This window comes from Hippocampus bargibanti, linkage group LG12, assembly GCF_051943395.1.
Source record: "Hippocampus bargibanti isolate YZ-2025 linkage group LG12, ASM5194339v1, whole genome shotgun sequence".
NCBI lineage: Eukaryota > Metazoa > Chordata > Actinopteri > Syngnathiformes > Syngnathidae > Hippocampus > Hippocampus bargibanti.
In genome coordinates this window covers 11,657,796-11,678,851 of record NC_142745.1, presented here as the reverse complement: position 1 = coordinate 11,678,851, position 21,056 = coordinate 11,657,796, and the positions used below count along the sequence as shown (strand labels likewise).

General features: G+C 41.4%; 1 protein-coding gene across 13 annotated transcripts in view; it reads left to right on the top strand.

The window, feature by feature from the left end:
* Positions 1-21,056, top strand: part of r3hdm2 (R3H domain containing 2) — a 54,688-nt gene that overhangs the window by 9,317 nt on the left and 24,315 nt on the right. For 9 of the 13 annotated variants that reach the window (XM_089010532.1, XM_089010533.1, XM_089010535.1 and 6 more), the window contains 6 exons: positions 14,896-15,058; positions 15,334-15,497; positions 15,577-15,795; positions 17,495-17,536; positions 19,367-19,453; positions 19,569-19,692. In XM_089010532.1, the coding sequence (XP_088866658.1) occupies positions 15,637-15,795; positions 17,495-17,536; positions 19,367-19,453; positions 19,569-19,692 (412 nt within the window). In that variant the 5' untranslated portion in view covers positions 14,896-15,058; positions 15,334-15,497; positions 15,577-15,636. Of the gene's footprint in view, positions 1-14,895; positions 15,059-15,333; positions 15,498-15,573; positions 15,796-17,494; positions 17,537-19,366; positions 19,454-19,568; positions 19,693-21,056 lie in introns of all 13 variants that reach the window. The other 4 variants (XM_089010531.1, XM_089010529.1, XM_089010528.1 and 1 more) reach the window with 4 other exon arrangements.

The window sequence follows — 21,056 nt, the reverse complement described above, 5'->3', positions numbered from 1 at the left end:
ATATGTGGTTATAAATAGCACAGCGCCCTCATTGACTGTTTCAGGTTGAGGAGACCTGGCTTCGAAGACATGTTCTTTGTAGATCGTAACAGCCTTGCAAAATTCCGCTCGCTATTACCCGATTGTCATTTGTGAAAGCTTTTTTTAGTTACTTCGCCTAGATCTTTTTCGATGAAACCTGTGAAGATCATTACAGTTGTTCAATTTAAGGGGTGATTGCGGTCATGTATCTAAATCACCAGCTTAGTGAGATGATGCCGCAACTATAACTAGTGTGTACTGTTTTAAAAAATAATGTTGCAGCACCAAAAAAGGAAATTAGTTCAATGTATCCATGTTTACATTTATAGGTGAGACACGAAAACCACACTTATCTGAAACATAATACTGTGGAGTCTCCAAAGTTGAACACGGGCTATTTCATGAACTGGTTTGACACAATTTTATTATACTGTACTGAGTTTACAGGTAGTTGAATGATGGATTCATAAAATATTTATTAATCCACCAATGCAATGTTTTAGCTAACATGGCACCACAAAGCCAACATTTACAGTGCAGTATCAATACGTTAGCAACAATAATAAAAGTTCCCTTAAAGGACAACCGACACAATTTTTTTTTGTTTCCTAACTGACATCAGAAAAACGTTTTATAGCATCTAAAATACCCAAAACACACAGGCTGATATTTTTAGTCAAATGCAAAACACACATAAAAGTGTGCTAAAACTGCAACAAATTGAGCTGCGAATTGAGGATTTTAAGAAAGTCCCGCCCCCAGTTCGTGACGTCACGCTAAGACGTCTTGTCTTGCTCGAGAATCAAAACAATGGCTTCAGATTCGGAGAAGTTGCTTTCTTGTTACTCATCCAGTTATGAATATGATTCAAATAGTTCTGAAGAGGAAAGTATAAATGTTTGCAATCGATTAAAGGAGTCCTCCCATATCAATTCGAGCCATCAATGACAGCAATGTAGCACCCAGAAAATGCAGATGGCGCCCAAGCGCCGTTGGAAATGGGCTGATTTGTCTGCTGGGCATTTGTGTCAGTGAATATCAAATAGTAGTCTTGGTGCAACACACAACGATTCACCATCGCGTTATTTGTGTTTTCCTTCTAATTTTGCCATCAACACGGATCAACACAAAGCTTTCAGACCAAACAAAGTACCCAAAATGCATTGTGTGTCGCTTTCTCGGTCAGGGGCGTTCCAGACGTGACGTCACGTCTGGAATTGTCATCAACTCAAAAACAAGACTTCCTGAATATTCAGCGCAAGTCTAAAATCGGTTTACGAACCCCTTGGCTTGCGAACTTTTCGGTTTACGAACATTACATTTCTGAAAATTTTACCTTGGCAGACGAACTATTTTTCGGGATACACACGGAGCTGCCACAATCCCACTTCTCTTGGGTTCTTTCCAATCAGTAATGTCATTTCAGAAAAAAATCATAGCACCTTTGATGCTGGCTGAGAAGAAGTCGAGTGAGATACAAAAACATGACACATTACAATGTCTAAGAATTGCCGTGTCAAGGCGCATTTTCCCTGAAAACTTCAAACATTTTACTTTTGTTTAATTTTGGGGTAACTTAGCACTCCTATTTGCCAGGTAGCTGGCCCTCCTGCAGCCTGCATACTAATTGCCAGTGCGTGGGAAAAAGACCAAGCATAAAAGAGAGGATGTTCAAGAGGCAGTGGGAAGGGTGGGTTGGAAGGCTGAAAGCAAAATAATCAATGGCACCCTCTGGACAAACTCACTGCTGTAATTGCCTTAAAGTCAGAAGGTTTACACTCACCTGCACCCTGGAGGAAACCTACACACCAGGGTCATTCATTCTGTGCAGTTTGTTTATTATGCGGTGGGCGAGTTGAAGTTGCTAATTGTTAGTTAGGCAGGGTAAAGCTTGATTGGCAGTTCTCAAAGATTCGAACAATACACACTTTTTTTTTCAAAATTGATGCAGCAATATCCTGGATATTAATGAAGCCTTCTCCCCAGTGGCTATTTTTGGGGTGGAACTTGTCGTGTTGTAAGAGTGACTTTAGCCCTTTACACGTGTGCAACTAACATTCCTGACTTGGTGACTGGCTGGTTGCCTGATTTCTGGGTAAAGCCAGCAAGCTGGCAGCTCTCAAGCCTCCATCATTGTTGGCATGGCAGGCCATGATGCCAGCTGTTGTGAAAAGGATGTATTTGTGCATGTCATGAAAGCCACTGGCCCCCATCTGGATTCAGCTAAATACCCAACTGTACAATATTCATCTTATGCCAAGGATCAATACATAATATTCAATGACCAGTGTTGAATTTTCCACAAATCTCATGCCATTTCTTACTCATATGTATCTTCAAATATAGACCCCTTGTCTCAAGTCTAACCGAGATGCTCAACTCATTTTTCAATGTTGACAAACAGATCAGGACAATACTTCACTGTAATTATATTTGATTGAAATCAATAAAGATGTATTATATTGTCTGTGCTCGTTGACATTACAAAAACAAATGCCACGTCTAATATGAATGGAACGCATCCATGATGTGACAGACATACCCGCAAAGCACGTCGGATAATACGGCCAAAAGACATCATCCGGCAAGCAGCATCCCACAAGCGAGGATGTGCTATTTTTTCTTCTATATTAAATAAATAAATGAATAAATAAATATATGGTTGAATTACATACTACACACACTGCAAATGTCCATTTTATGCTTCAAGTTTCAAATGGGATTCATTTACTGTAAAGTCAATCATAAAGTCATCTCTGTAACTCAAAACAGCTTTGCAGAATTCACTGAAAATTGTCAGTCAGCTTCGCCCGTGCGAATCACATATTGAGCTGACGTATGGGTCAGATATACAGTAAACGATCTGCCCGTTCAGGCTAAGTTTGCTTTGTAACAAATCAGATATGTGTCCGAGCTAGGACCACATATTGTTACCTGAGTCCGATTTTGGAAGGAAAAAAAATCCAAACTGAGCCATTCAACATAGCCAAAGGGGAGTCATGTGCCACATTGTGGCAAAACTGTTCGCAAGCAGCAGGTTATAATCGTTTATTTTTTAATGTCTATATTGGGGTTGAACCCAGAAACATAACATCATCTCACTCCCTTCTCCACAAGGTACACGTTTTTGGTGAATGTCTCTCCCTTGTCGATCACCCCAATTCTGTAGTTAATGACCAATGTTGACTCGTCACTAATCTTCATACTGTGGAGGTTATCACATCTGTGCAATTAATATACTTGGGAGGGGGGGCTTCTTGCAATTAAATCCTACACAATTCATAACTTTCCGGTCACCAGTTAGCATTTCTACACGTTCTACATGCAAAATCCAAGAGCCTGGACTCAATGCATTTGTACAAAATTTCATGTATGCTAAAATGCAGAAGTCGTCTGGGAGTAAGGTGCTGATTTTGTACAACCGAGCAGTTATTAACATTTAAAGATGGCCACACTATTCTATTTTCTTCCCAGTTGACTCTAAGAGTTCATCCATCACACTTGAGGCTACACCACAGAGAGCGCGCAGATGCGGGGGAATTGACTGAGCCAATATCGATCCACGTTGTGTTGAGGAGCAGGTGGTTCACAGCAGTTGCAAGTGTGAATAATAATAATAGCGCTTAAAATGAAATGTATTATTATTATAATCATTTTGTTTTAAAAGCAAAACAAAAAAAGACAGAAAGATATTGGGAGTTTTAATATAGGATAAATGATGGACTGTCTACATTTTTAAAACACTGTCAATATGTTTTTTTGTTGAATCTGCACACATTAATCCTAACTTTATGGGTCAGAAAATATTTGAGAATTACCTTGGTAACCACAGCCTATGATGTCACCGAAGGATCCAATTGTGACTTACCGTGTGAACGGAGCTTTAATTTTACTGGTGTGAATAATATAAGATAGCTTGCATGTGAAGAAGCTGCGTATTTAATGACTCTTTATGAATGAAACATATTCTGATCACTCCGTAAGCCTCATTAAGTCCGAGGGATCTTCAAGCCATGTTTGGTTGGCACGTGTGGGTTTGTTTTTGTCTGTGCTGTTTAGCTACGTCGTTTAGTGTCCTCCTCCTCCCAGTGGTGTAAATCTCTTTTAAACTCAATACCCTTTAATAATGGCCTTGGAATTTGGGAATGCTAACGGTGGGTTGGTATATAGAGAGGGGTGGTGAGGAAGGGAGTGAGAAATATGGGGTTGTTGAGGGATATGGCTGGATTTCTCTTGGCGACAGAGCTTGTTGCCATGGATCTCATCATCCGATTGGCGGAAGGTTTGTCCAATCACTTAACAGCACGAATTGTTTCATCATTGAGAAGTTTTCCCTCCCTCTCTCTCTCCCCGTCTCACTCGTAAGCCGCTGCTTCTCCGTCTTTCTCACCTCCTACTGGCTGCCGAGAAAGACTGAAATAGAAGCTGTGATGCTTAGAAATGAACTAAAAGTTGGACTGTATGAATGACATGCATGTAACGTTTTTTACAGGGGATACATCTCTCGAGTACTCACGTGACATAGTTGTTACATTCTGCAGTGGTAAAAACTGTGTATACACTCACTGGCTTGCAATCTGATGTTCCTCTGTTTGTTCCATAAAGAATCACGTGTGACACAAGAAAGCAGAAGTGTCCTTATTCGATATTAAAGTTGAATATCAATCTGCTGTCAGATCAAAATATACTCCCAGATTATATCTGTCTACTGGACATCCCAAATTTCTAATTTTAGCATTCATGTTTAGGCAGTCTGTTGCAGACTGCGTTGTGATCATACTGTAGTAAAATTGAATTCCTATTTTGCAGTACAATTTTATTGTGTACATTCTTATTTGTCTGTGTACGTTTAAATTATTTTCGGTTAACTCACGGTTAACTACTGGAATGGAACTCTGCTTTAAACCGTGGACTACTAAAATTTGGTGAATTAGAACCAAGGACTGTTACATGTTTGGCCATCCCGCTGCTTGTAGCTGATAGTGTCAAATTCATTGTGGTTGTATTATTGATTTTTGCTTCAGGTATCCGCAGACTTTTTCTCGCCCAAGCCCACAAAGGACCTCTTGAAATAGCTTAATTATTTGGTCGTATTTATTGCTGGGAGAGTTTGACGTTAACTCTGATCCCGGGGCCAGGGTGCCAATGTGTCTCGTAACCGCCTACCTAACTATGCTGGTCTGGTTAGACTAGAAGACACACAAACACACACACACACACACACACACACTCAAAAATGTCACAATGAAATGACGAAGAAGGTCATCGCTAGATTTTAATCTCTAATTCAAGTTTGCAGAAACAGAATGTGATGACGCAAAAACCTCAATTGTGACTAGCATGTGCTTGAAGGACATAGCAAGTCAATCCAACATGGCAGCAGGACCACGGATTGGCAGTGAGTGCAGTGAAACGTTTCAGCTTTGTTGACAGATTATTATTTCCAGGAACGCCTGAACAATAACCGTGAGCTCGCAAGAACGTAATTAATTCTGGACACAACTTGCACCAAAACACAACACCATGACGCGTTGCTACATAGTGTTGTTACTGGAGCTTGGCAATGAAATTTGAAGTCAGAAACCGTTTCACTGTGTAAAATACAATTTGTAGGCATGTTTCTCATGAGTAAATTCACAACGAAAAATATGTAAATTGAGCGGCACGTATTGTTGATTGATTTATTGCATCAACTGGGAAAGATTTCCTTTATTACACACATCACATCCAATTGAAGAATACAATACCATTACAATACCATTGTACATACAGAAATTACCTGTACAAAACACATTTCTTTACAATCCATCTTACAAAATTTTACTCACTGCTGATTTTCTTTAACTCATTCATTACCAGTGGAGTACCCTGGAACACCAGCTGTTAGAACATTTTGAATGATCAATAGAGAATGTTGCCTTATGGCAATATAAATCAACATCAAACAAAGAGTAAACATGTCTTTTATTACAAAAAAAGGTTGCTAGCTAACAAACATGTTAGCATTATACTCCTTCGCAATAGGCTTGACAAGCCAAGATTCCCCCCGCGCTCTTTATTTTCACTCAAAATCTATGCACATCTCAATCTGAAGTGCTGCATCGCTGCCATCTACAATATTTTTGTGTATGCAATAATTTAATCGCTATATTTAAAAGCTATGTCTTCCAGATGGAAAAAAAACATACTGTATTTTCTGGTGTATAAAGCGTACCGGTGCATAAGGCGTACCCCCAATGAATGGTGTGTTTTCAAACGTTTTCCGTGTAAAAGGCACACCAGAGTATAAGGTGCACCTTCTACAAATGAAAAAGGTTTTCCAAATATAATATATAAATATATGAAAGTTTTCCAAATATAAGACACACCACATAAGGCGCTATAGTAGAGACTGGGGTTATGCAGTACTTCTACTGGGGGAAATTGAATCAGTGACCGCTAATAATAATAATATTACATTTCATTTATAAGCGCCTTTCAAAACTCTCAAGGACACTTTACAGTCACAGGATATTTTTTCTGCGGGTGAGCAGCGGCAGCCACACACTCCACCAGCGTTCACTCAACCTGGAAGTAACAAAGTGAAAAAAAAATCATAATAATAATAACAAATAATATGACAACACAAAGACACAGTCGTTCGTTCTTCAGCACTTTCTGGACCCTCTTTGTGACATGAACAGTAGTTATATACAGTATATATACAGTAGTTATATACAGTAGTTAATATTACTTCACATATAAGGCGCACCTGCATATAAGGTGCAGGGTCGTCTATTGAAGACAAATAAATGCACCTTATACACCAGAAAATACGTTACCTTATGGATATTTGTCACTAGCAATGAACAGGCGGGTTTTGCTTGGTGTAAAGTAAAAGTAAACGGCAATGAATGAGTCAAGTCATGGTACCGTAAAAATATGAAGCTAACTTCAAACCCTCGACATGTCTTCCAATTGGTGCACCTCCCTAACTTACACACGCCTTGACAGGCAACTGAACCCAGAACTAAACATGTATATCCTGTGGCTGAAAGTGTCTGTAAAAGAGACTTCAGGGGATCTGCAGAAAGGTAGGACGCCTGGTAGGTAACGAGGACGGGGGGAGGGAAAGGAGGGAGCGAATGAGTCATAGCTCGTCCCACAGGACTGAGTGGGCCGAATGTGGAGGAGGATGGCGTCAGCAACAGGGCTAACAATTTAAGAAGACACATTAAAAGAGGAAGAAAAGGAGCAAACACTTTTGTCGTGGGTGGATGGAGCAAGCTGTAACGACGGGTGAGGCGGGATGGGAGGGCAGGAAGGAGACAAGAAAGGGGTATCCTCGTCACACGGGGACAGCAAGTACAAGAGGGGGTGGTTGCGAGGACGTAAATGGTTTGAGAAATCCTTCCTTCCGATGCTGTTGACCATGTATGTCAGATTTCTGTTGTCATCAAAGGTTGGCTCTGTTTCATAGAAGGAAGGAGTATCGTTACCACTCACTGTGCATGTGTGTGAAATCGCTCTGGTGACGCTCTCACTCTTGGGCCGTCCTCTCCAAGCCACTGCAGGGAGATTGTGTAACCGATGCAAAGGGGAATCCTCTCTGACATAGTCACACACACACCATAAACACTGCTGATATATGCTATGTGGAGGCTCTGAGTTTGCAGAAACGTGGGTGTTATGACACACACGCACACCCACAGCACCCTTCAATGTGTGCAGAAATAACCTTGCTCTATTTTGTGAAATGGCCTCTCTCGCTGACGTCAAATGGGCGAGGTGCACAGCTGAATACAAGACAAGATGAATTGGGCCATGCTGCCTTTGGATGGCTCTCTCGCCTTGCTATCTGTGGGTTTGACCATATGTTCATATACCCTTTTTACTCACTTTATTAATCTCCATCTTTCATCATTGTAACTGCTAATCTTGCTAAATCAATTTAGCATTAGTTTCAAGGTTATTGTGATTTATCAAGATTGGCATTATTCAGATTAAATTCCCTTGATCTTATCTGAATGTTCTGAATTCCCGTATGAATGCCAGTGGTGTATTGTTCACAATAATATTGTGTGGTGGGATTGGCGGTCAAAGAAACCTGCTGAATGTATATGTCGCCTTTAGACACAAAACAAATTGAGATGAGGAACATGTGGTACAATGAGACCTCAACTTACGAACTTAATGGTTTCCCATAGGAAACCATTAAAATGTGAATAATCCGTTCCCGGGTTTCCATAAAATATAGTTTTTAACTAAATAAGCCTTAAAACTACACACAACATACCTTATTCTATGTATAATAAATGTGCTATTGTATTGTAATGAAAGAAATGCACTGCATTGTATCATAAAGTCACAAAGAGAGGCACATTACATGAGGACTGTAATTAAAGAAATAAACTGCTGTAAAATAAAGTTTTTTTCAACTTCTTCGATTGCCTGAGACCGTCGCTTAGAGAGCACGGAAACACCTTTTGCAAAAGACGCACCTTTGATGGCTTCTGTGTTCCGGAGAATGGGAGCAATGGTTGACTTAGCATAGCCGTGCTCGGCCACTAAATCACACAAACGCACGCCTCATTCGTGTTTTTCAATTATCTCCTTCTTCTCAGCGACAGTGATTTTATTTTGTGTCTTCCTGGGCTGAACACGAGCCTGTGGTGAGTTTTTTTCGGTCCCATCATAGTAAAATTGTCAGCAAAAAGCTCCAAGTAGGCGATCGACGTGTGCATTCAGTGAGAAGGGGTGTGCAAAGTAGCGCCGGCTGGAGCGCTGTTCGGTCGTGTGCTTCCGCCGAAGATCACTCCGCCAGCCGTGGTGGGTGTGTATTATGAAAATAGTGCTTATTATCAGGTTTAATTTTCATAAATTAGAGGTTCTTAAGACGAAAAGTTTTGAAGATAAGGTGTTTGCAAGTTGAGGTCTCACTGTATATGCTTAAAATGTTTGACCTGCATTATGGCTTCAAACTGACTCCAAAGCTGGAGGAGCTGCCAGCTGTAGTTTTATCTCCGTTGAACCTAATTTACCCATCGTTCCCAGTTTTCACGACTGTTCTGGAACTACTGTGGGTTGCTAACTTGCTCCACACAACTTGCTACAATCTGCAGGCAGTTGACTTGTTGTTCCAGATAATTTCTTTAATTTCAAGAATCGAGTTTTCATGTCAATTAAATCCTTGCCTCCGTGGTGGCCAATAAACTCCACTTCTTACAAGCATCATTGTCACTAAACGATGACAAGTAATAGATAATCCTGCAACATACCAATCCAGATGAGAGAACAGAATGAGAAGATACAGAAGTAATGCTAACTACTTGAAATGTAGAGGACCAAAACATCAACATGCTTCATGGCTTCGCTATACTTCACAGAAGTATGGTCGGAACTAGGGCGTCCCGGTAGTTGATTGGTTAGCACGCCGGCTTCACAGTGCGGAGGTCGTGTCTTCATGACCTGGTCCGGCCTCCCTGTGTGGAATTTGCATATTCTCCCTGGTTTCCTCCCACATTCCAAAAAAATGCATGTCAGGCTGATTGAACACTCCAGATTGTCCCTCGGTGTGACTGTGAGTGCAGATGGTTGTTTGTCTCGGCGTGCCCTGTGATTGGCTGGCAAGCAATTCACGGTGACCCCCGTTTAGGGCCCGAAGACAGCTGGGCTAGTCACCAGCAACCCCGAGACCCTAATGAGGAATAAGCGGTCTGGAAAATGGATGGATGAATGGATGGTTGGAACCATGTTACAAGGGAGAGTAATCAACTATGAACGGCAAATTAGCTGCTACATTAGAAAGTGCCTAGAGAGAAATATAACAGCTCCACAGCAAGCACATGAGTTTCTATGTTACTGTAGAGCAGCGGTCGGGAACCTTTTTGACTAAGAGAGCCATAAAAGTAAAATATGTAGAAATGTTTTTCAGTGAGAGCCACCCGCACGCGCGCGCACACACACAAACACGGGTGTGCACGCACATACAAATGTGCGCGCGCGCACATATAAACGGCTCATAAGCTTCCACACTTGCTATCTGCAATATACTTCTCGCACAAGTATGTTGATGCTAACGTTAACATGGGGCTTGTTAAAATGTCACTGACATTCGACTATTTAATCGATGGTATTGTTTCATTACAAATTAGAATCAGAACATTTTCTCTCCTCAAAGGCTAATGCTCCGGTGCATTCAAGCTGAAGTGCACTCGTTGGGCTCATTTAAAGGGGCGTTTACCTGTTTCAACATGACGGCCAGTATCAGCCAATCAAAATGGCGCTTTCGGCCAACCTAGGTCAGTGTCATCCAATCAAAATTGCGCTTTCCGCCAACTGCAGCCCCAACGGGAAATGAACGGAGAAAAAAGCGAGAATATGTATTTAGTTTTATCGGCGAGCCATATGCAATAATCAAAAGAGCCATATATGGCTCGCGGGCCATAAGTTGCCAACCCCTGCTGTAGAGGTTTATAAGGTAGATCTGGGCAATATGACTCAAAATGAAGAACTCTGCTGGAATTACTCACAAACCTCACAAAACTATCTGTGCTAACACATAGCATGCTACGTTTTTGTATCATGTTAGCATCTGAATTGTACAAATGAATTTTGTGCTGTAAATTTTCTTATTCAAAGTTGTGCTTCGTTTTATGTAAGTCTGTTTAATATGCATAATCCGAGCCAAAGTGAGTTAAAAATGTCTCTCGCTCTTGGTTTCTATTTGTGCACACTGACTGGCAACTAAATTATTTAGAGTTGAATTTTAAATGTACCAAGAAATCAGTAGATCCATCTCTAATTTGAGCTTCGCAAAGATTTAAAAAGTTCCTTTGCATGATGTAGCTGTCTGTCAAAGGGGGATTTTCATGGTCTTCAGTGATTTAGATAAGATGCCAACTCTTCTTGAGATTTTCAGTCGGCCAGCTAGCTTTTGTTCAGTCCCTGACCCACTTCAACCTGTCGTGACTCAATCTAACTGAGTGTATACCACATTAAAAAAAAACCTGTACGGAACTGTAAGCCCCAACAACTCAATGTACCAAGAGTAGCGTGTTACATACTCGATTTTTTTCCTCGCTCGCTTTCTCCTTGTCTATCTGTCTCCCTAGTTCTCTTTAATGACAAGGGGCCACATGGAAGCTCATGCAATTCCTGTGTTTTATGCTCGCCAAGCCAGCATCCTTTGGTGTGGAAACTTGACACACGATGCAGGGAAGCTTGGCGCCTGCGCCTCAGCTGGTTGCCTGTCATCAGGAGGGGTCCCATTTTTAAATTGTCAGTACATTCTGTGGGCTTAAGTGGATCATTCTGTTTTTCACTTCATTGCTATTTAGGGGGCAAAGGAGTTTCTAGAAGGTCTTCACCACCCTTTGTCACACATTTATTCTGAGAAATTTGCAAGGTTTTACGGTAGTTTTACGTATTTTTGAATCATCCAGAAAAAGGCTCAACCAGTCAGGCCCTGGCTCACGATGCTGATGTTTGCCTTGACCATTTTCGAAGCATTGTTAAAATCCGACAAAAACAAAGACCCTGGGATCCGTTCTTTATAAAACGCCAGACAAAAAACACGTCTGAGAGAGAATATGAATGAAAGAGGACAAAAACGGCAAAAAAAGGATGCATTTCATCACTTTCATCACTTTGCTGCTGTGAAATGTAAATTTCTCCACTGTGAGACTAATAAAGGCAAATCCAATCCACCCCATTTAAAACTTAAATGGCCATGGTTTTTATTTTTTGTTCTTACAGTATTATTCTTTGTTTTTACAGTATGTGCAATTTATTATGCAATGATCTAATTATAACGTGTAATTCTTTTTCATGTAAGCATTTTTATGCTTAAGAAAACATTTATGTCACAATGACTAAAAATCATAGCCTCATTCCAATTGATGCCTGCATGTTGAGGACTTCTCAAACCTTTTTTGTCAAATGAAAAGGGGCATGTATTAGTTGTCACTGGGGAGGGGGGTGCGTTGTGAATGGTCTGAGTGCTCACCCAGAAAGTGTTTGCCGCCTGCATAAAGCACCAGACAACTGCTAGGATCGTTGTGAGACATCAACTGCTCCATTGTGATGATCAAGAAGGGGGTGGGGGTAGCTGGTGATTTCAAAACAGCATTAAAAATGTTCAGGCAGTTCTGACATGTTGAATATGCCAGTGTAGCCTTGTTTGTGAAACCTTTGCCTTTTTATCTGCTGCCATTGGGTGTTAAAAATGAGGCACCTAAATCCTCGCAGAATCAGAAACTACAAACCAGTTGTAGATGTGATACTTCCTGAACCATGATGTTGGCCATCCAAAAGTGTTGATAGCCATTTGTGTCCGTGGATGGTGGTACTTACCGTTTAATTATGCAGATAACCTCTTGTGACTACCCTAGTTGTAAGAAGCCCGAGCCATGTGGTGTATCAAGTCAAGTGATAACAGCAGACACATTTGAAGTGGTGACGCAGGCTGATAGCAACGTCGCAGCTTTTATCGCCTGCCCGCTCTTTGACACAGTCTCTACTCGCTAACCTTGGCCTGAACGACCCATCCCACTAAGTGCTTAAATTGAATTGGCCATTGATGTGGCTAACCCATATGTAACACAAGACAGAGATAATGTAACAATACACTCCGGGAGTGAAGACTTGGAATACAGGACTGCAAACTATGATATTCCATCTTCAGATGTTTACAAAACTCCTTCAATGTGTTACTTAGGCACCCATAGCCTTAAGAAGAGCATTCTGGAAGTTTTACTTTTACTTGCTTCTCTACAAATAGTTGTCTCAGTGGAGATACCTCCTCTCTCATCAAGTGGCCAAAAGCATAAAACATTCAGGAGCTGCCTCCTTCCAAAAAAGAGTTTATCGGAATTGTGACGAAACAGTGAGGCTCAATTACTTTACTAAGTCATTACACTGAATTCTCCCATCATGACCGTATTTTCCGGTGTATAAGGCACACCCAAAAGCCTTCATTTTCTTCAAAAGATGACCCTGCGCCTTATACGCAGGTGCACCTTATATGTGAAGTTATATTGAGCAGCCACTGACTCAATGTCCCCCAGTAAAAGTACTGCGTAACCCCACTCTCTACTGTAGCGTCTTATAATGTGGTGTGCCTTATATTTGCGGTACTTTATTGGCTAGGCTAGGCCAATACCACTTTAGTACCACTTTAAAGGACAACTGATGTCACTTTTTAGTTTTTTAACTGACACCAGAAAAACGTTTTATGGCATCTAAAATACCCAAAACATGCAGTATGATATTTTTAGACAAATGCAAAACACCAATAAAAATGACTTAGTGTCCAAAATCTGCAAAAAATTGAGCTGCGAATTGGGCATTTTCAGAAAGTCCCGCCCCCATTTCGTGACGTCACGCCAAGACGTCTTGCATTGTAAAATATAGCTATATGCGGTGGAATCTTATTAAAATACGCCCAGTAGAAGTCATTTGAAGCCATTTTACAAATTATGGACACAACTTTTCCGGAGACGGCGGTTGTCCTTTAAGGCATCACAGATGGAAATATGTCAAAATTGAAAGGTAAGTTAACAGTATAGAGCAGTGGTTCTTAATCTTGTTGGAGGCACCGAACCCCACCAGTTTCACATGCTCATTCACCGAACCCTTCTTTCAATGACTCTGCAGACTAGACTGAGGGGTGGACCTCTGTGGCGGCGGATCGACCGAACCCCTGAGACAAATTCGATCGCACCACTGGTATATAGTGTGGGGTGAGCGCCCAATTCCCCCTCAACGAGAAGAACAAAAAAAGTTGAAATGGCTGATTTCATTTTATTTCGAGGGAAGCGTGTCACAGACATGTTATCACTATTGTTGAAACAACGTTCTTTAACATTTCAGCATGTTGATTTTTGCAACCCGAATCAACCATCCGTGTGGTCGATGCCCAAAAACCTTGTTGCAGAATTGTTGCTTCCAACTGCGATCGGTGTTTCAGCGTGTGCTACAAGCCGTGTATTTATTTTTGCCATCATTCCCCACCTGACCCCCCTCACTGGTACTCGCTCAACACAAATGGCAGCAGTTGAGAATGACGTTGCCGTCTCCCTGGCAACCTAGTGTGCCAGTAGCTGTGAATGTGTTGCGGGAAGCAAGGGGTTGAGGAGGAAACATGAAAGAGGATTGGGGTGGAGGAGGAGTGACGAGGTAAAGCCAGTTTATTCAGAAGTGCACTATTTTTGATGTGCGGTGCCAAGGAACTATCAAATTCTACCCCCAGGTCTTTTGTTTTGTTTTTTCTGTTTCCCTTTGTGAGACTCAGATACAACCTTCTCCATGTTGTATCAGAAACAGACTGCTTAAGATACCAATTCAAAGAATCTAAACATAACCATAAGAGGACGTACAGCAAACGGAGAAAAGGATTGTCTCTGTAACGCAAATCGTGGGAGTCTTGTATAAGCCTAGTTGTGGACGTCACGGTCAATGGCGCTACTGTGACGCGCAGTTGCTGTCGAGATGCCCGGGTTCTCCCTGCTATGGGAAACCCTGCTTCAATTGTTCGCTGACGATCCTGTAGCACATACAAGTTTATGCATGCATGCGAGACAACCCCCCAAGTGTAAGATGCATCATCTCATTTGCTTGACACTACTGCCAAATCTCCATTGGGCTGCTTCAATGTCATGTTCAAGCATATTTTTGGCTTTTACAGATGCCTTAAAAAGTTGTTTTGAATATAAGAGTAATTTATTCAGGCTATCAAGGGAGTACAAACCTGATTGAGTGTAAATTTGCTTCTTTCCTCTTTCCTCTCCGCTCCATCCAGCAGCAAAGATGAGTCACTCGGTTTATCTGTGCGTGTATGTTTGAGAAACGTGACGTCATGCGTGTCTCACTCTCTTTTTCACTTTGACGATTCAGGGCTCCCAAGTGGAAGACCGACCATGTTGCTGCACTGAGCCGTGGGGAGACACGCGAGAGGCCCCAGAGGACAGCTGAGGTGGTGGCCGACCCCCCCCCCCCCCCTGGTGTGCTCCTCCTTGACTGGACGGCGAACTGCTCCCCCTTCTGTTCATCTGATTGTGTAACTATATTGTTTATTTGATTCTATTATAAGATTGTGTACACTTGTAATGATATTTAAATTGTGAATGACAACTGACTATTTTTATATGCAGTTACTGTTTGGGTTCAGGTCAAACGATCGTACTTTCTGGGATGTACTACAATATGGCTTGCAACTCTTACCTGTGACACAAATTGTTCAGACACTAAATATGACCAATTGCATCTTCGTCTCATAAAAGTGCCATCCACCAACAAGAAATTGAGCATCACAAATGAGCTTTTCCTCTGCAGCCAGACCCTGGAAGGCTAAGGCTTACTATGGCCTGCACTTGCCCTCCTGCTGCAGTCCATCCACGAACGCGACCTTAGTGGCTTCTTCACCGCATCTTCCTCTCCAGGATTTCCCAGCCGTACTCACTATAAAAGGTGGAAAGACGATCTGATATCACCCAAAGGTAGAAATAAAGGAAGATAAACACAGAGTATTCCTGGCATTTTTATGTTTTTGCTTTGTCTTGTTTCTCCATTGAGAAGCTCCTGGGTCCTGCACCCGACCCCCTCCCCTCACCCACCCTCTCCCTCTCCAGGAAGAAGATGTCAGTCAGCCTGATCCCAGACATCCAGAAGGAGGGAGAGAGTGGGCCACTCATCGAGCCCTGTGGTCGAGGAAAGACTTCTCCTCAGCTACAGGGCCCCAAGGAAGGCACAGGAGATGGTCCGGACCCTGAAGATAGCTCCCCACAGGATGTTCAGGTTCGGTAGAATGATCCATGTGTACACATATATTTTGTGAATAGGCTTTAGCACAAGGGTGTCAAAGTCATTTTTGGCCGCGGACCACATTGTAGGTACAGTTTCCTCTCAGGGGCCGTTATGAATTTGGGGAAGCCATTAGAATGTTTTATCCCTTCCACATATAGCGCACAACAAATGAATGAAAAACTACTTTTCAAATTTGAAGCCATGGCGAAGTACTGTTTTTGTGGTTTACATGGGAAAATTTGAAATTTTGGTTCAGCGCATCATGGCACTCGCCGTGCTTGATTTGCTTTCGCGGGCTGAATAAAATGATGTGCCGGGCCAGATTTCACCCCCGGGCCTTGACTTTAACACCTGTGCTTTAGCATAATTAGAACTTTCCAATTTTTTGAGGAGATAAAATTAATTAATTTACAGCAGGTCATCTCTCATAAAAAAATATTTTTTTCTCCATCTGCGAACTTCACAAATAATATCATCATTAGCGTAGTTGCTATCATCATTAGCGTAGTTGCTAATTCTGTATTGCTACAATAACAATTGCTGGAATAGGACGTGTATGAAATGCTCCTGTGAATAATACACTTTCCCTGTTGTTGTACGAACGATCCAAATTGAACCTCACCCCACCAAACCGGTTTAATGAAGGATTTAGTTTTATGAACATTGCTTCTTTTACCCCCCTTTCAAACCATCTATGTTCTTTCGCTAAGATTGTAACCTCCTTGTCGTCAAATGAGTGGTTGCTAGCTTTTAGGTGCATATGTACTGCCGATTGAGGCCCACTAGTATTATCCCTGCGATATTGATAGTCTTTTTTGAGAATTTGTTTAGTCTCCCCAATGTACTGCTCTTTTCATTCTTACACTTAGAGCTTGCACAGACATCGTGGACAAGTTATTTTTTCCAAGTGTTAAGGATTCAAATTAGATTTCTGGGGATTCTGGGCTGCTGAGTGTAAATTCACCCGTTTCTTAGAATGGGCTCTAGTCTGAGAGATATATATTTTTGTCAATCTATTGAATCTTCATTTGGAGACATCAAAAAAGCCCATTGTTGATTGGCATTTAACTATATCGCATTAAAAAAATGAAAAAACACTGAAAGACAGATACCGTTTCAAATTTGTGGCATAAGGACAACACCAATGGCAAAATAAGCATATTTTTAAAACTTTTGTTGAACAACACATGACAATCTAAAAAAAACAATGTCTTTTTCTAATTCTGCGACATCAAAATACCCTCTAACCATTTAAACTTTTTGGCGCAAAAACTTATTTTGAATCAAGATTAAAAATAGGCTACTTTCCTACACCAATAATTAAGGACTTTTTAAATCTATGTCCGTCAAATTATCTAATGAACCGCATTTTTAGGTCCCACTTTTCAGCAATAAAAAAAGTAAATGCGTATACAGGTCAAGTCAGCTGTTTTGACGCAATATGCCACTGAAACTGGTTCAAAATTTAAGTTGACAATAGAACGAATGTCTGTGCGTTACTGTAATTGGAAAGATTTTATTTTGAAGGTGGCTGCTTGTGCCTGTCATGTGTTCATGAAACCATTGTTGCCTTATAGCTTTGTCCATGGTGCTCACACCAGCAATTTGTTTCAACCAAATACTTTATATTATTTTTTTTTAAACATTGGACACTAAAATCATTAAATCTTTCTTTGAAATTATCTTGCAGAAACGGGCTCCAAACCACAGTCATGGCAGGAAAAGGGCCAAGGTAAATTTGTTATTACATGCAGAATTTTTATATCCGCTATTGGATCCTCCTCTTCGTTATGCATGAATGCCAACTTGCTATTTTTGCTTGAGAGCATGCGACTCTTTTGACCTTTGCCTTTATTTATATATTATTTGTGGGTGGGCTATAGAAATACGTAGATCTGCACAATGCTTTTTTTTCTGAAGAAGATTGATGAGCTCAAATGGTGCCTTAGTGGAACACTGACGTATAGTTTTTTTTACTGTCTTAACAATTGGATCACCCTCATTTTGTTTGAGTGTCCATAACTCATAACTCAAGCACTAAAAGGACAACCGACATCAATTTTTTGTTTCCTAACTGACATAAGAAAAACCTTTTATAGCATCTAAAATACCCAAAACACACAGTTTCAGAAGGTCCCCCCCCCTTGTTTGTGGTGTCACGCCAAGACGTCTTGCCTTGCTCGAAAATAAAAACAATGGCTTCAGATTCAGAGAACATGCTTTCTTGTTACTCATCCAGTTATGAATGTGATTCAAATAGTTCTGAAGAGGAAAGCATACATGTTTGCAATCGATTAAAGAATTTATTCCGTGTCATTTTGAGGAATCTGGGTGGGGGGGAAATGTAGCACCAAAAAGAGGCAGAAGATGGTGACAAAGCTCCGTGGAAACCGACTGATTTGTTTCCTTAGAATGTTTGTCAGCGAATATCAAATAGATGCTCGGTGCAACACACAACGATTCACCATCGCGTTATGTATGTGTTTTCCTTCTAATTTCGCCATCAACACGGATCAACACGATGTTTTCAGACCAAACAAAGTACCCGCAAAATGCATCGACGTGATACAATGTGTCCTTTCTCGGTCAGGGGCGTTCCTTCAGTGACGTGACATGAGGACTCGTCACCAACTTAAAAACAACCTTTAAAGGACAACCGACGTCTCCGGACAAGTTGTGTCCATAATTTGTAAAATGGCTTCAAATGACTTCTACTGAGTGTATTTTACAAAGATTCCACCGCATATAGCTATATTTTACATTTTAAGACTCGCGCTGAATATTCCGGAAGTCTTGTTTTTGAGTTAGTGACGAGTCTGTACGTGACGTCACTGAAGGAACGCCCCTGACCGAAAAAAAGGACACATTGTAGCAGTCCTTCCATCACATCAATGCATTTTGCCTGGCTATTTTGGTCTGAAAACGTCATGTTGCACCAAAAAGAGCCAGAAGAGCTGTTGAAACAGGCTGATTAATTCCTCACAGGGAGGTTGGTCGCCATTTTCGGCCTCTTTTCTGGGACGCTACATTGCAGTCCATATGCCTCAAAATGACACGGAAGGACTTCTTTAATCAATTGCAAACATGTATGCTCTCCTCTTCAGAACTATTTGAATCATATTTATAACTGGATGTGTAACAAGAAAGCATATTCTCCGAATCTGAAGCCATTGTTTTGATTCTCTAGCAATGCAAGATGTCTTGGCGTGACGTCACAAACTGGGGGCGGGACTTTCTGAAAATGCCCAATTCGCAGCTCAATTATTTGCAGATTTTGGACACTTTAAGTCATTTTTATTGATGTTTTGCATTTTAATAAAAATATCATACTGTGTGTTTTGGGTATTTTAAATGCTATAAAACGTTTTTCTGATGTCAGTTAAGAAACAAAGTGACATCGGTTGTCCTTTAAGGTTGTCCTCTTTCCTTGCAGAAGTGCCTTTTTTTCTGTTTAGCACATCAACACATCAGCTATATTTTGTCCTCACTTGTTTTCTTTGAAATGGTTACACAGCGAATCCACATTAAATAAAAGGTTAATCATGTTTTTTTACCGTTTCAGTCGAATGCTAAGCTGAAGCTGGTGAGGAGTCTGGCTGTATGTGAGGAGTCTTCTGGTCTCTTTTCCAATGATGGCCCTCCAGAATCGGTACCGTCCCGCTATTTACCTTCAAAAACTGCACCCAAATAGCCATTTTTAGCATCAATTATTAGTGCGCAACCTTTTAAAGTTGATGCACTGTTTTTTGTGTGTGTTTTTTTAGGATATTATCCAGCTTCACATCAGTTGTCCGTCAGACAAGGAAGAGGAGAAGTCCTCCAAGGATGAGTATGAAAATGAAGAGCAGGAGAAAAAGGACAAGGGTCCGCGGAAGATGTTGTCACGTGGTAAGTTCGCAGTGGCGCCTGAACTTTTAGAACTGCGTGATTTTTGTTACTGTGTAGATAAACCAAGATGCTAAGATTTAGAGTAACTCCTTGAATTAGTGATATTTTACTATACAGCTTAATGATTTTCTAACAGCCCAACACATTTTATGGAAATGTGGCCTGTTATATGAGGCAATTAATTCAGTTATAAAATAAAATAAAATCGGGACCACCGCATCTGAAATCATACTTGTTCACACCATTGCTTACGTATGTTTTTTTTTTAAAGTGCCGTGCTGCAGTGCATTGCCCAGCTGGCCTGGGCCGACATGGCCTTGTGACAGGCACGCAGCTGGCCTGGCTCAACTGTAACAGTGCAGAGCTGAGTTTGAGAAACTCGATGCTTGCCGGATGGCCCACCGGCACAATTTGGGGGACAGCTGCCGCCATTGCCACCCAAGTGGAGCTCATCCTCCTGTTCAGTTGTGGAGCCGGGCTGTCCGACAAGCATAGATTTTCTAGAGCACCGCTCTGTGGTCCTCAACTGGGGGAGGACGTGTTAATGTAGATCTCAACTTAACCAACGTGTTATTGGGACTATTAAAGGCTTTATGATTCTGCTCAAAAAGTGTATGTCAGGCCAGTAAAGTATAGTATGGGATGCCATAGTATTGGAGGGGTTTTCAATTAAGAGTACCAGACCAAAAAAAACAACTTTGATAGCGATACTAGTATCCGTGTGTCCCTAGTCTTTAACTCATTCACTGCCATTCACATATTTATTCGGGAATTTAAAATATGACAGAGTGCCATTCCTGAATTTGTTCAGGTTTTGTTTTTCCTGTTTGGGTGATAAAGCGCTGGCCATGGCCTCTAGCAATGTTTTCCCTTCCACAAGGGGCACCATTTCCTTTTTTTCCATGCTAGCTCTATGTTCCAGCTTCAGCTGTTGTTAAAGCGCTATATAAACCAATACAGGTAACATCCGACTTACGACCGAGTTCCGTTCCGACCAAACGGTCGGAAGTCAAAATGGCCATAAGTCGAAATCTATTCAAAATGTTTAATCGAGACTTGGAGTCTAAATGACACGTAACCCCCCCCCCTCCCCCCGTGCCATTGTCTGTGTCTGTGCGAGGGTGAGATGCTGGCTGGCTGGCCAAAATTGTCATACGCGTTGCCGGCCTGTTAGCGCGTTGCAGTGCCAGGCGTAGAATTATTTTTTTTTAAATAGGGTCTGGTGGTTGTAAGTCGAGCTGGTCGTCAGTCGGATGTTACCTGTAAACTTCTGTGTAAGCTCTCAGTCGTGCAGGAGTGGTCCATCGTTGATAAGGTTTCTTCAGCCGTCATCTGTACTTCTTTGAAGGTGTTGGACGTTTCGC